We start from the raw sequence: 13,440 nt of genomic DNA on the forward strand, positions 1-13,440 counted from the left end.
TTTTAACGCAGGATTACTTTTTATTCATATTTTAATCGGAAAAAAAAAAATTTTTTTTTTCTTGCTTAGACAGCGAATTAAAGTCACTGTCATACGAATCAATGACCATACAGTCAAATCTAGCCAGCAACCAGACAATTTTTTTCACCATAGGTTCATCTTTATAGGCTGGACTACATATATAATTCAATAGAATAAGTCTTCAATATAACAGAGGATAAAAAATAAATCAATTTTAGAAAAACCGAGTAAAACCCCCTAGGTTTTACTCGTTAGATGGGTTTTGTCCATCCGGTGGGTTTTGTGAATTTGATGGGTTTTGTGCATTCGATGGGTTTTGTCCATCCGGTGGGTTTTGTCCATCCGGTGGATTTTGTGCATTCGATGGGTTTTGTCCATCCGGTGGGTTTCGTGCAGCTGATCTTTCCGAAGATTGGTTTGCAATTTGGTCCTTCTTAACGAACTTGTGAAGAGGGGAAAAAAATGTCCCAAGCTCCTCATTCTTTGTTGCTGTAGTCCAATCTTCTGCCGTCAAATCATTTTTCTGCAAGAAATATTCTACTACTTCTCTTGCTAGAGCGTCTACTATTTCCTAAAACAAAAATAAAGGCTTACTATAACAATGATAAGCAAACTGGCTTTAATAAATGATAGGTACTAAAAGAAAAGCTAATGTATCTTTTTTTACATTCTAAGTTTTTATTAGAATAATTTATCAATAAGCTCCACAATGGCAGATTAATATATTTTATTACATAAATTTTACGACCTTTGCAGCTTATATTCTTAGGAATACTGATGAATTTATGTTGACATTCAAACATAAATTTAACTTCCAGACATTTGTTTATTTCTTTATTTTTTTAAAAATATATTTCAATTGAATACCTGCAAGTGACGTTATCGTAGGTAAATCGTGGCATTTCTCGATTCAAAAGCAAACCAGGTACGACGCATCATATGGTTAGGCATAATCACTTCCCTTCTTGAGTCGCAAGAACCCAATTATCACATTGATTAGTATAAATTTACAGCGATTTTTTTCATTTTTGTTTAAATAAAACTCTAATGCTTCAAAAATATAATTCTTTAAAGAAAAATAATTATTATAATTTATGACCGACTTAATTAAGTATAAAAATATATACTTCGTTGTTATGATACTATGGATAGACATAAAATTTAAGCAAAAATATGTTTCTGGTTACCAAATTGGTCGCATCTTCTTCAAGTTGATGCATTGCTTTCTATACGTATGCATGCATTTATGTGCTTAAGTACATACATTGTATAAATTTGCGATAATAGCATGTGTTGCGTACACGCAACGTATGTACTTATGTACAACGTACGTATGTACTTGTATAACTACATACTTTTTAAATACTTATGCGGATGTAATGCATGTATATACAAAAAAATCGTTATATGCACAATGTACGTATGTGCATGCAACGTATACATGTACATAATTACAAATAATGTATAAATACACGCGAACATTTAAATATAATATATTTAAATGTACGCATGTATGTAATTATAATATACACATACATTGCGCATACATTAAAAAATTTATATAAGTAAAGTTATTAAAGTTCGTTTCAAAATTCATTCTAAGACATATAAAACTCGACCTCACATTTTTTAGAAAGCAAACGATAATCTTATTTCAAATTTCTTAATATTATTTCCACACATAAAATTTTTCCAGTTTATAAAGAAAGACTCAAAATTCCCTGCCTTTCCCCTGTTATCTCAGGTAATTGTTAAATTCCCTGTATTTTCTAGGTTTTCCCAATTCTCCATGTGGAGTGGCAGCAATGATTGCATCCTAGGAATAGCTCAATCCAACACGTGAAAAAAAAATCAAAACTGAGCATTGGAATTTGGGTAAATTTAAGATACTTTTATTAGTCCAAATAACTTTAGTTTTTAATCAAATTAACCCTAGCAGCAAAACAACTTGGGCACTCATAAGACCAATAGTCATGAACCTTGGCTCAATAAGGATTCAAAGGGACGTTATTTTCCAATATAACCCTTCTATAGAATTGTCCCATTCACCCGACATTTTATAGTTACTTTACAACCAATATCGATTCTATGTAGAATTGCCAAATTCACCTGATATTTTATATTCATTATTCTGCAAATATAGGCCCCATGAAGGCCGATATTGGCCCTATATAAGACCGATATCTAAACATCCCAGCATTGGTCTCTCGGAGCATGTTCACATAGGACACATATTGACATAAGTTTGAGACCAACTATGGTCAAGGTAAAATTATTTCGCGGGAAGTAATCATTTTAATACGAACCAATTTTGACTCATTTTCTCTGATGCAATAAAAAACCTATCTGTTTTTGGTTCAGATCATTTTTGAAAACATGTTGATTCGTAAATTTTTTTACCTATATGTATTTAGTAAAGGTCTAAGCCCCCTGTTCTCAACCGCTCACCGATCCCGATGAATGCTTCCAGCACCGTTTAAACTAGCCAACAAAATAACGGCAGTTTACCCATGTGATAGGTGACAGCCAATCAAAATCGAAAGCAGCACAAAGATCGCAAGAAAAAAAGTGAAGCTACATTATCTAGCCAGGGCTTTAAGTTTAAAAAGATGTGTGTCCGGATCCTGATTCATCTCCCACGCATTCTATTGACTCCTTGACCTGAGGGTCAGAGGGTGAAGAACACTGGAAGTGTCGTCCCATTGGGGGTGGAGCAAAGGACTTTTTCTTATGAGAAAGAATTTTTTTAGATCAGATTAGTTTGAACGCAGAAGAGTTGAATTTTAGCTGAACTATGATAGAGAAAGCATGAGCGAAAAGGGAGTAGTAGTGCTCCGAAATATTATATTCAACAGTTCATGTCTATTTTTGTAACTTATTTTATTTTTAATTTTATTTTAAATAATTATGTAATCCAGATTAATGAAATAAATAAGCTACACCAGCAAGTCCATGGTCATCATTAAGAGGAGTTCAGTAAACGCACCGAAGGATAAAATGTCTCACAATGTGCAATCAAATAATTTGCACAATAATATGGTTCAATCTGATGACAATTAAAGGTCTGGTTTCTTAGGACAAGCGCCTTATCTGAGCGTCAGCGGAAAGTTGACGTAGAGCTGACGCCAAGAAAATACTTCTTTGTTAGCTCAACGTGAGCAGTCGGTCCAACACAGACATTATCTCTCATTGCGCATGCATTAATAACGTAAACAAATATTTATTTTGAATTTGTATTGATTTTGTTTTTGTCAATCAGTGTTTTAGAGAACAAATAATGACTTTGTTCAAGAAAAAACACATTATAGCTGAGTTAAATGAAGAGTGCTATGTTTAATGCAGAAGCTATGTCTAATGTCAAAATCAAAATCTTGGCTGATTTCAATGTTCTGTTGGATGTTGTCCGCCATTGCTTCTGTGGTTAACGTCACGTTGTAATTCAACTGCAGTTGAGTTGGACGGCAATTTCAGTTCAAGATGAGCGTTCGATGACGTACTATATCAAATATCGTATACTATCAAATTCACAAATGGACCAATCAGAGGTTAGCGCTGATTTCCAGCTGACGGCGTCCTGTCCTAAGAAACCAGGCCTTAAGATAGCAACTCCGAAATTTCTAAGTTTAAAAATTAGACTTTGAATTTTTCAAAAACTTGCGAAATAGAAATTCATTTCGAGAAAAAAGTTTTTCAGAAATCAAACGCTTAATTTAAAATTAATTAATGTCGCAATTTTTCTTCAATGTTTTTCCATTGTACAATACGAATTAATAAAGTACTTACAGGTTTTCTGAGAGCCTCATCTTCAGCTTTTCTGTACGCCTCTGACATGGTGTAGTGCAAGTAGTTGTCTCCATTGCAACATGCCGCAATGCCTCGGACTATAAATATAAAAGGAGAAAGGAATGGAAGATGCTCCAATATCAGGAAACTCAACATTTGATGTTCTGAAATTTATTCGTCTAATTTCGAACGATTTCGTTAAAATTTTGTATTTTGTCATTTAAATCTACGTACATAAAATTACGTAACAACATATATGCTTCAAACTGAAAAATAAAGTGTGATCAAGACTACCAGAACATGGTCAAATGAACCATGTTTCTGGCTTTATGGGAACACTAGAAAGTTTAGTAATTTTTAACGAAGAGCTTTGGTAATGATTTTAGTAAAAATTAATTGTAAAGTTTAATTTTTGCACTTCAGAAGTAGTTAATGAATCAGAATTAGTTAATGACGTCAGTGCATTTGATTATTCCATAAACAACTTAAAACACTCAAAATGATTTATTTTACCGTTCTATTTACAAAATTGTAATACTAGCTGTTTCAATAAAACTCGAAACATGCTATGACGAAAAATGGCGTAAATATAAACATAATGTTCAAAAATAAATAAATATAAACTCAGAGGCATTTTGTTTCTTTTCCACTAACTAACAAAAAAACGAACAAGCTCAAAAAATGCAATCTCAAGCGGCTACCATAACAACTTATGGTAATCACTAACTAAAAATTCATTTAACTAACGACATATTAATAAAGATATTTTTATTTTCTCTCAATTCCAAAAAAAAAAAAACAGAACGTTATTTTCTCCATAGAATAGAATAGAACAATCTCCATAGAATAACATAGGGTAGTTTTTTCTCCCGATCGAGCGAGCGGACGCCCTTAAGATTGAAGCATTAAGTTCCTTATTTTGCGCATGGTACCATGAAATACTTTCACAACGTTAAAAAAAAGAAGAAAACTTAGATTTTTTTTATTAACATTTAGATTGCATTACTGTCGCAATTAAGATATCATTATTATTTTTGTTCACTAGAACAGAAAAAAAAAATGTGAATCCTATCTGGAGATAGGTTCCCACAGGTTTCAGACTGTTCAGAATTTTACTTACCTTGGTTCAATAGTTACTGCCGACAATAACATAGACAATGAGATTCGGAGTCGTCTAATTTGTTCAAATAAAACTTTTTATGGTTTAAAGCGTTTTTTCAAATCCTCTCTTTTATCAAAAAATACAAAACTTTTACTCTATAAAACATTAATTAGGCCAATACTTACTTATGGCTCTGTGACCTGGAATCTAACTCAAGCTGGTGAAAATAAAATTGCCATTTTTGAGTGAAAAATTTTGAGGACCATCCTTGGTGGGATAAAAATAAATAATTCCTGGAGAAGACGATATAATACTGAACTGTATAAAATCTACAGAGAGCCAGATATTGCGAAATTCATTAAAATAAATCGAATGAACTGGGCAGCTCACATTTTCAGAAGGAATGATGACTCAAATTTAAAGAAAATCCTATTACACAAACCCCTAACAAACAGGAAAAGAGGTAGACCCAGGCTGAGATGGCTGAATTTAGTTGAGACTGATTTCCTTACTCCAGTGTTTCCCAAAGTGTGGTACGCGTACCCCCGGCGATACGGGAACAGTTTAGAGAGGGTACGCGTTCTTATGAGAAATAACTTGCTACAAACGAAAATTTCAAAAAATTTAATTTAAAAACAAAGCTAGCCATGAAAATTTACGAGTACGTATTTTTCTTTTGGCTATTTTTTGCAGAGTGAACAGTTAATAATTATTGGTGTCAACAGCCAGTTGTGATTTTTAACTTTCGTGCAATTTTTTATAGTAAAAAATACATTCATTTTTTATTAGTGGTAGACAGCGTAACGAAAAATTTAGGAAGGGTACGCAAAAGTCATAAGTTTGGGAAACACTGCCTTACTCTAAAGGAGAAAAACTGGCGAACAAGTGTCAAAAGTAGAGAGAAGTGGATTCGATTTCAAAGGAAGGCACTTTCCCACCCTGGGCTGTCTAGCCAGATATGATGATGATGATTATTTTTGTTACTTATTTAAGTACCATATTACCACAATGCAAGCTACATGATGAGTTGATGACAATGACCTAACTGGTCTCCAATGGGCTAATATATTTTAAGTAAAATGCTTTACATAAAAAGTAGTGTTCTTCGGCAAAATAATTAAAATACTCACAAATGCAAACTACAGCAAGGAGTCCACACAAAGCCCACAAACCATACATTTGCGATTCTTTCTTAAGCTTTTTATAATCGTCACTCTCTTCCATGCACGTATCTGATGGTGCCTTCATGCGCTTATCTGATGGTGCCATCATGCACGCATAATAGCTAAATAAATTTGTAAATTGATATTATTAAGTGTCTTAAAGGTTATCAACAATTTAAAAACTAAATTAAAGAAAAATAATAATGCATAGAAGCGTAATATTTACTGCATTCAACTTACGCAACCAGAAAATTATTTTGTAACCAAGTTAACTGCTTTCAATGTTTGTCAACAGATGGAGCTGCTAAAGAAACATTCTAAACATGGGTTTTTCAACCTTTCTTTTGGCAACTCCATAACAATAGTTCTCCAAACTTTCCCTTATTTACCATGTAGGTGACAGTAATTAGAAATCTTTGAAATTCTCCTTAAATATATCAGACAATAATAAAAAATAATCATAAATTATAATTGATTTAAATTATTTTTAGTTAAAATGTAGAAAGTGTTAATATTTTTGAAGATATTTAGCACATTAAATTTTTTTTCTTCTTATATGTGACTGCTAACTTCAATATTTAGCTCCTCAAAAATCGGGCCACTGAGAGGCCCATGTTATTTACCAAATCTCAAAAATATTTTGAACCCTCTACCTGCTGTTTTCATTTCTGTTTAATTATTTTACAATATAGAAAAGGCTATTTAACTTACTCGCCATCCAAAGCTAGCGCAAAGACCCAAGCGAGAGGAACAATCAGTGCTTTAGAACAAACAGTGATGAAGGAAATAAAACAACTGCTAAAGACACTTATACTCGGAGTCCTACGACAACAACCATGACAAGCTCTCCATGTATCTGAGTAAACTATAAGACCTGAAAAAAATCGATAGTTTAATTCAATATAGCATCTTGAAAAGATGCAGAGTGCTTCAGAATAAGATGGCCAAAATGAAAAATCAACACAAGCGATCCAGAAAAAAAATCATACTCCTCCACATCGTAAATGTAGTTAAAAAAAATTAGCCATTAGAGGGCGCTTAATAAAATCACGAACAATCCACCACTATCTCCAAGATTTACTTCCAATATATTTTCATTCAGCCGCGATTGCTCAGGGGATAGAGAGTTCGCCTTCCAATAGAGTCCCCTTGTCATCAGGCTATAGATTTTCGTGGCTTTCCTTTCCATGTAACGCAAATGTGGTAGGTTCCATCAAAAAATCCTCCTCGAAGGCAAATTTCTCCCTATTCTTGATCCAGGAGTTATCTTGTCTTCTGGATTGAGTTCAAAGGCTACGGATTTGAACGTTAGTAGTCGTAAACCCAAAATATTGAGTCGACAGTTCAACGCCAGCTACAAAGTAAAATTAAGAAACGTATTTTTATTATTGAATTTTTTAAGATAACTCATTTACTAAACACTTTCATTGCAGGTAGTTTTAGAAGTCGAAAGAGTTTTCGCAGCTGCTGTTGAAATACTCCGGGTGTGTTTATAAAAAGTAACGCAATCTTAGGAGGCATCGATGTAAAGTGTGTATCTGAGCTTCTGTCAAAAACTGCTGTCGTACTATAAGTAGAAAACGTGTAATGTGTGTGTTAAACAAAAGTCTTAGCCCTGTGGCAGAATTTTTTCGAGATTCTGAGGTCGGGGGTGGGGGGAGACTGTATATATTTTTTTAATTGAACACGCGATAATTTTTTTATTCTAACATGTTGGGTGATTTTCTCGCATTTAGTTGGGGAGGGGAAAAGCACAAATTATTTCTTTCTTCGCATTTTGTAAATATTCATCACAGCAAAGTAAAAAAAAAAATATAATAATTAAAAATTATATAGTCAGTAGTAATTGCTGAAAAAAAGATTGATTATGAAATCACGTGAATTGGATTTCTCAAAAATGGATTACTTAAATGTGGATGGATTACTAAATTTCGGATTATTAAATTTAATTAAAAAATTTATTTTAATTATTAAATTTAGTTTAAAAATGGATTACTTAATTTCGTTTCAAGATTAGGTTGTTTTTTATAAATAATATCGCGCAAAAAATATCGGATTTAGAAACTATGGAGAAATCAATAGCAATAACTGCCAAAAATCCGATAGAATCATTTCCTTAAAAAGTCAATACTCAAATGCACAATTCGAATATTTTAAATTGCTCGAAATATATCGGGATATTTAAAAACCAAGTTTAAATCAATATTAATAACTGACGAAAATACAATCGAAATATTACATCGTTTTAACATACTAGGGGCATAAAGCGATTTTGCTGGGGGCATTGAGCGCGTCAAAAAGTGATTATCGAAATGCAGGATACGAATATTGCGAGAATTTCTATGGAAAAGAAAACAAAAATTTTTTATTTTTCAAAAGAAAATTCTTTCTGCAAGAACTCTTACATTGAAGAGCCAAAAAAACTGGTATACCTGCCTAATATCGTATAGGGCCCCCGCGAGCACGCAGAAGTGCCGCAACGCGACAGTAAGAGGGGGTGACGATATCTTCTGAACATCACGTTGCAAGGCATCCCAAATATGTTCAATAATGTTCATGTCTGGGGATTTTGGTGGAAAACGGAAGTGTCTAAATTCAGAAGAGTGCCGCTGGCCACCAAAATCCTCAGACATGAACATTATTGAGCATATTTGGGATGCCTTGCAACGTGATGTTCAGAAGATATCCTCACCCCCTCTTACTCCCACTGGTTTATGGATAGCCCTGCAGGATTCATGGTGTCAATTATCTCCAGCACTACTTCACACATTGATCGAATCTATGCCACGTCGTGTTGCGGCACTTCTGCGAAATCGCGGGGTCCCTACACGATATTAGGCAGGTATACCAGTTTTTTTGGCTCTTCAGTGTACTTTCTGTGAAAATGTCGTTGTGATACTGCAACGGGGAGTCTTAGATGTGGCACTTGAGCAATATTGGAACGTTTTCCGGACCTCAATGAAGTCTTTGTTTTCGTCACTCATGGAGAAAGAAGTTGACTTGTCATCTTGCCGAAGAATATATAATGTGTGTTCCACTTATATATTCTTTGGCCGTGAGCCTTGACTTTCAGTTTTCATGAAGTTCTAGTTGGATTTTTTTTTAATTTTCTTATTATGAGTTCAAAATGACACCGGAATTGTTGCTCTTTTTTTCAACCCTTTATAATCGCATGCAACGGCAAATCATAGCTGGTGTTGGTATACCTAGGCATGCGTAAACAATCATAAACTTTAAACGTTTTCTCTTATGGACCAGAACTTTATTTCCAAATTAAATAGAAATATTATAGAAGCGCTCTTAAATTCTAATACTGATATGCAGTGATTTTGATAATTTTCTTTTAGGTGGAAAAATGTCTCCAAATGGGCTATTATAAAAAAAGTTTCATAAGTTTAAGACATTTTTAAGTCATTTATCCGCTCTGAAGTCCAAATAATTCTTCACACTAAGATGATACATATAGTTTAAATTTATCGTTTCCAGGAGTTCCTTTGTCTTTTGGATTGGGTTCAAAATTGTAAGGCTACGTAGTTGACCACTAGCAGTCGTAAACCCGAATATTGGGTCGGCTGTTCAACGACGGTTAAAATATAGAGAGGTAATAATATCTCGGTCGTATGCATTCTAAAAATAGATAAGAGAATGAAACCAAAGAGTAAAATTAATTAAAATGAAACCAAAGAGTAAAATTAATTAAAATGAAACCAAAGAGTAAAATTAATTAAAATGAAACCAAAGAGTAAAATTAAGGCCTATTGAGTAAGAAAAAAAGTATATTACCCAGGAACCAAAAAAGTGCAAAACCTCCTCCGATGAAAGAGAGACCATAAGTGAATGCTAATTCCTGAATGCAGGGACAGGAAAAAATTCTATTTTCTTCGATGAACCACTCCGCCACAAATGCAAGAACCACACCAATTACATTCGCGATTGTAACAAGATGTGTTTCAAAAATACTCGAAAAACTCCTTGAGATTGATGCTACTTTTTTCCAAATAGTTTCTATTCCCATTTTTTGCCTTCCCAAAAAGTCTTCTCGTTAGCTCAGAATACTATGAAAATAAGAAAAATATTATTTTTTTTTGTACCAAAAAAAATAATGGATGCAGATTAAAACACTTATTTATTATGCACTACTGGTGTTTAAAATTAGGAAAATTTTCAGATTTTTCATAATCGATCGAAATCTTAAAATTTTCTTAATCTGAAACATCGAAGTTAATCTAAGCATGAAGAATAAATTAAAAATAAATATTTTCATAACTAGGATTTTTAAATATTATTAGAAAAAAAACCTGAAAAACACAAAACCCAGACAAATTTTCGCTAAAAAGATGACTAAACATTAGCTTCGGTCAAAAAGACTATTTTATCTTTAGAAAAAAAACTTACTTTAGAAAAGAACATACTTCTCACTTTACTTTAATACTTTAATATTTCATTACATACTTTAATATTTCGACAGTACAATTATTTTTTTCTTCAAAAAAAAATATTATAACTGAAAAGCTCTTAATCACAAAGACAACTGAATGTTGGGAAAAATAGGAAATAAACTTAGTCAATGTTTTTTTTTTCTTTTTTTTTTTACTGTTATAAGTTAACAACAGTAAATAAAAACAGTAGCAATTAAAATATTTATGTCTTAGTTTACTGCTGTGGTGAAGAATACAAAATGCGTTGAAAAAGCAATTTGGAAACCACGACGAAATAGAGGATTTTTCTAAACTCTCTGCAAAGGTTTACACCTCATCAAAATATTATTCTTTAAGGTGTTCCTCTGTCTTTTCAAATGGAGTGTAAACAATAACCAAACGAATAGTCTCTTCTTATATTCATTTTTAATACTGAACATATTTGTTCATTTCGTACTTTGTTTTCATGCAAATAATGCGAAAAGTTTAATAAAATATAAAAACCATAATGTTTGATTTACCAGTTTTGTAAACTAAAATAAAAACATAATCAAAGAAGAAAAAAAAGATTTATTGTTTTATTTATTTATTTGTTTTTTATTTTAAAATGCAACATCTTTTTGTAATTAAAAACAATATATAATATAATATACAAGGTGATTCTAAAAAGATGGGCAAAATTTTAGGAAGTGATAGTACACACCCAAGCAAACAATTTTTATCAAAGAATGCATGGTCGAAAATAAAACGCAAAACCGCTGGAGGGCGTCAAAGCTTATGTTCTTATAAGAGGCAAAAGCACACAAAGAACGATGAAGTTAAGTTATAAAAGCAAATTTAATGGCATGTGATTACAATAAGTGTTCAAAACAGTGGCCGGCAGCGGCTATGCTGGTATGCACGCTGTACAACGGCGAAGAAAAGATAGGGCATATCACGAACTTTTCCTGCAGTGGCTGAAAGCTTGGCGACAAGTAACGCAGAGCAGTAACTCGCAACAGGAATGGAGCTTTCACGTTTGCATCAAACAACTTTCCAAATGCGCTAGCACCTTAGCGTTTTGTTTTCGACCATGCATTCTTTGATAAAAATTGTTTACTTGGGTGTGTACTATATCACTTCCTAAAACTTTGCCCATCTCTTTAGAATCACCCTGTATACATATGTATTTATGATATATATATATATATATATATATATATATATATATATATATATATATATATATATATATATATATATATATATATATATATATATATATATATATATATATATATATATATATATATATATATATATATATATATATATATATTATAACAAGACAAGAACAAATATTAAAAGTCGAAAATCACTCGATTTTGGAGCACGGCACTCTACTCTACCACCGAAACTTGTTTACTTAAAAAACGGTAATAAATGAAAATCATGGGATTTATAGATTAAATAGGTATTTCATTGACGGGCTGATTTATATATCCCCCAGGTTACAATGACACGCACAGAAAGTGCCCGCTGATTATTGATGATCCTTTCGAGATTTCTTCGTTGGATCTACGCTAAAAACAGATAGAGCTGTTGTTTTTGCTTCAAGGGATATTTCTTACTTTTTGGATGAAATAAGTTGATTTTAGATGACGTTTAAAGTGATGGAAATTGAAAACATGAAAACAATCAGAAGTTCGGCGATGCATTAACCCTTTAATTTCCTTAGTAATTAAATTTCCAAGCAGCCATATTTTTATGTTTATTTCTCAATAACTATATGATAGATTCATGGTAAATTTTGTTATTTAAAATTAATTGAAGCAAAGAAGCAAAAAAATTTAGACCTTCCAAAAAAAAAAAAGCTTTATTTTAGTACATAAAAATACAAATCAGAAATTAAAATGCATTTTAAGATGAATGCAAAAAAAAAATGCTTTATTTTAGTAAATAAAAATAGAAATCAGAAATTAAAACGCATTTCAACATCCTGTATTTTTAAACAGATAAATTAGTAGTAATTTTTATTTGTATATTTATTTTTCGTATTTATTTGTATATTTATTTTTTGTATTTATTTGTATATTTATTTTTTGTATTTATTTGTATATTTATTTTTTGTCATGGCACAGATTCAACGAGCGACTTCTTTAAGCTCGATAGTTGCTTCGTTTCTTATTTTTACCAAACCTTAATTGTTAAACCTTAAGGTTTGGTAAAAAAAAATTTCAAAAAATACAAGAATTACAAAATTATAAAAGAAGAATTACAAGAGATATAAAAAGTTTGAAATTCTTAAATTTTTAATTTTTAGTTCTGTCTTTGTGTAACATCTAACAATTAAAATTGCATAATTATAATTCAAGTCTAACATCTTACAATTCAAGTTTATTCTTTCAGTGTCCCGCAGTGGACTGATCGTTAAGACACGGTTCCCAGCAGATCACCGAAGTCAAGCATCACTGGCTACGGTCAGTGTGCGGGTGGGTGACCACTTGGATCAGCCTGCGTAGGGACCGAGGGAGTGCGGTATGGGGCCTCGTTAAACTGTTTTACCGTAAAGTGCTCGACTTCGCGTGCAGGTCGTCGGGCTACCGAAGCGGGGGTGCCATCCCCTCTGCAGATGATCAAAATTGTGATGGCATGTCTTCGGATCATCCTCAGGTATGTTTCCCAGACCGTCGCCAATAGCCCATTGCGCAGCTCTAGTGCGACGTAAATGAACTACAACAACAACAATTATTCTATCAGTATTTAACTAAATAAAGAAATATGTAATTTAAAAAAATTCTATCTGTGTGTAATTAGCAATTATTTCTTTTCTTAAATGTTAATTCCTCATAATCATGTTAATCCCTCTGTTATATAACACGAGTTTTGAAAAATATTTTGATTGGCTTAAATAGTCTTAAAGGCAGGGCACATCCACACATTATGTCACACCTTTATCGATATTTTTGATCCC

The 13,440-nt window shown here is 32.4% G+C and overlaps 1 protein-coding gene across 1 annotated transcript in view; it reads right to left on the reverse strand.

Moving 5' to 3' along the window:
• The window catches only part of LOC139424812 (calcium homeostasis modulator protein 6), a 24,652-nt gene continuing 11,212 nt past the window's right edge, over nucleotides 1-13,440 (reverse strand). Inside the window, exons 2-6 of the mRNA XM_071187088.2 lie at nucleotides 9,853-10,124; nucleotides 6,781-6,943; nucleotides 6,037-6,191; nucleotides 3,805-3,902; nucleotides 1-592 (exon numbers count right to left, since the gene is read on the reverse strand). Coding sequence (XP_071043189.2) covers nucleotides 266-592; nucleotides 3,805-3,902; nucleotides 6,037-6,191; nucleotides 6,781-6,943; nucleotides 9,853-10,084 — 975 coding nt within the window. The 5' untranslated portion in view covers nucleotides 10,085-10,124 and the 3' untranslated portion in view covers nucleotides 1-265. The remainder of the gene's footprint in view (nucleotides 593-3,804; nucleotides 3,903-6,036; nucleotides 6,192-6,780; nucleotides 6,944-9,852; nucleotides 10,125-13,440) is intronic.

The sequence above is a fragment of the Parasteatoda tepidariorum genome, chromosome 9, assembly GCF_982258835.1.
Source record: "Parasteatoda tepidariorum strain Cologne lab strain chromosome 9, Ptep-v5.0, whole genome shotgun sequence".
Lineage (NCBI taxonomy): Eukaryota > Metazoa > Arthropoda > Arachnida > Araneae > Theridiidae > Parasteatoda > Parasteatoda tepidariorum.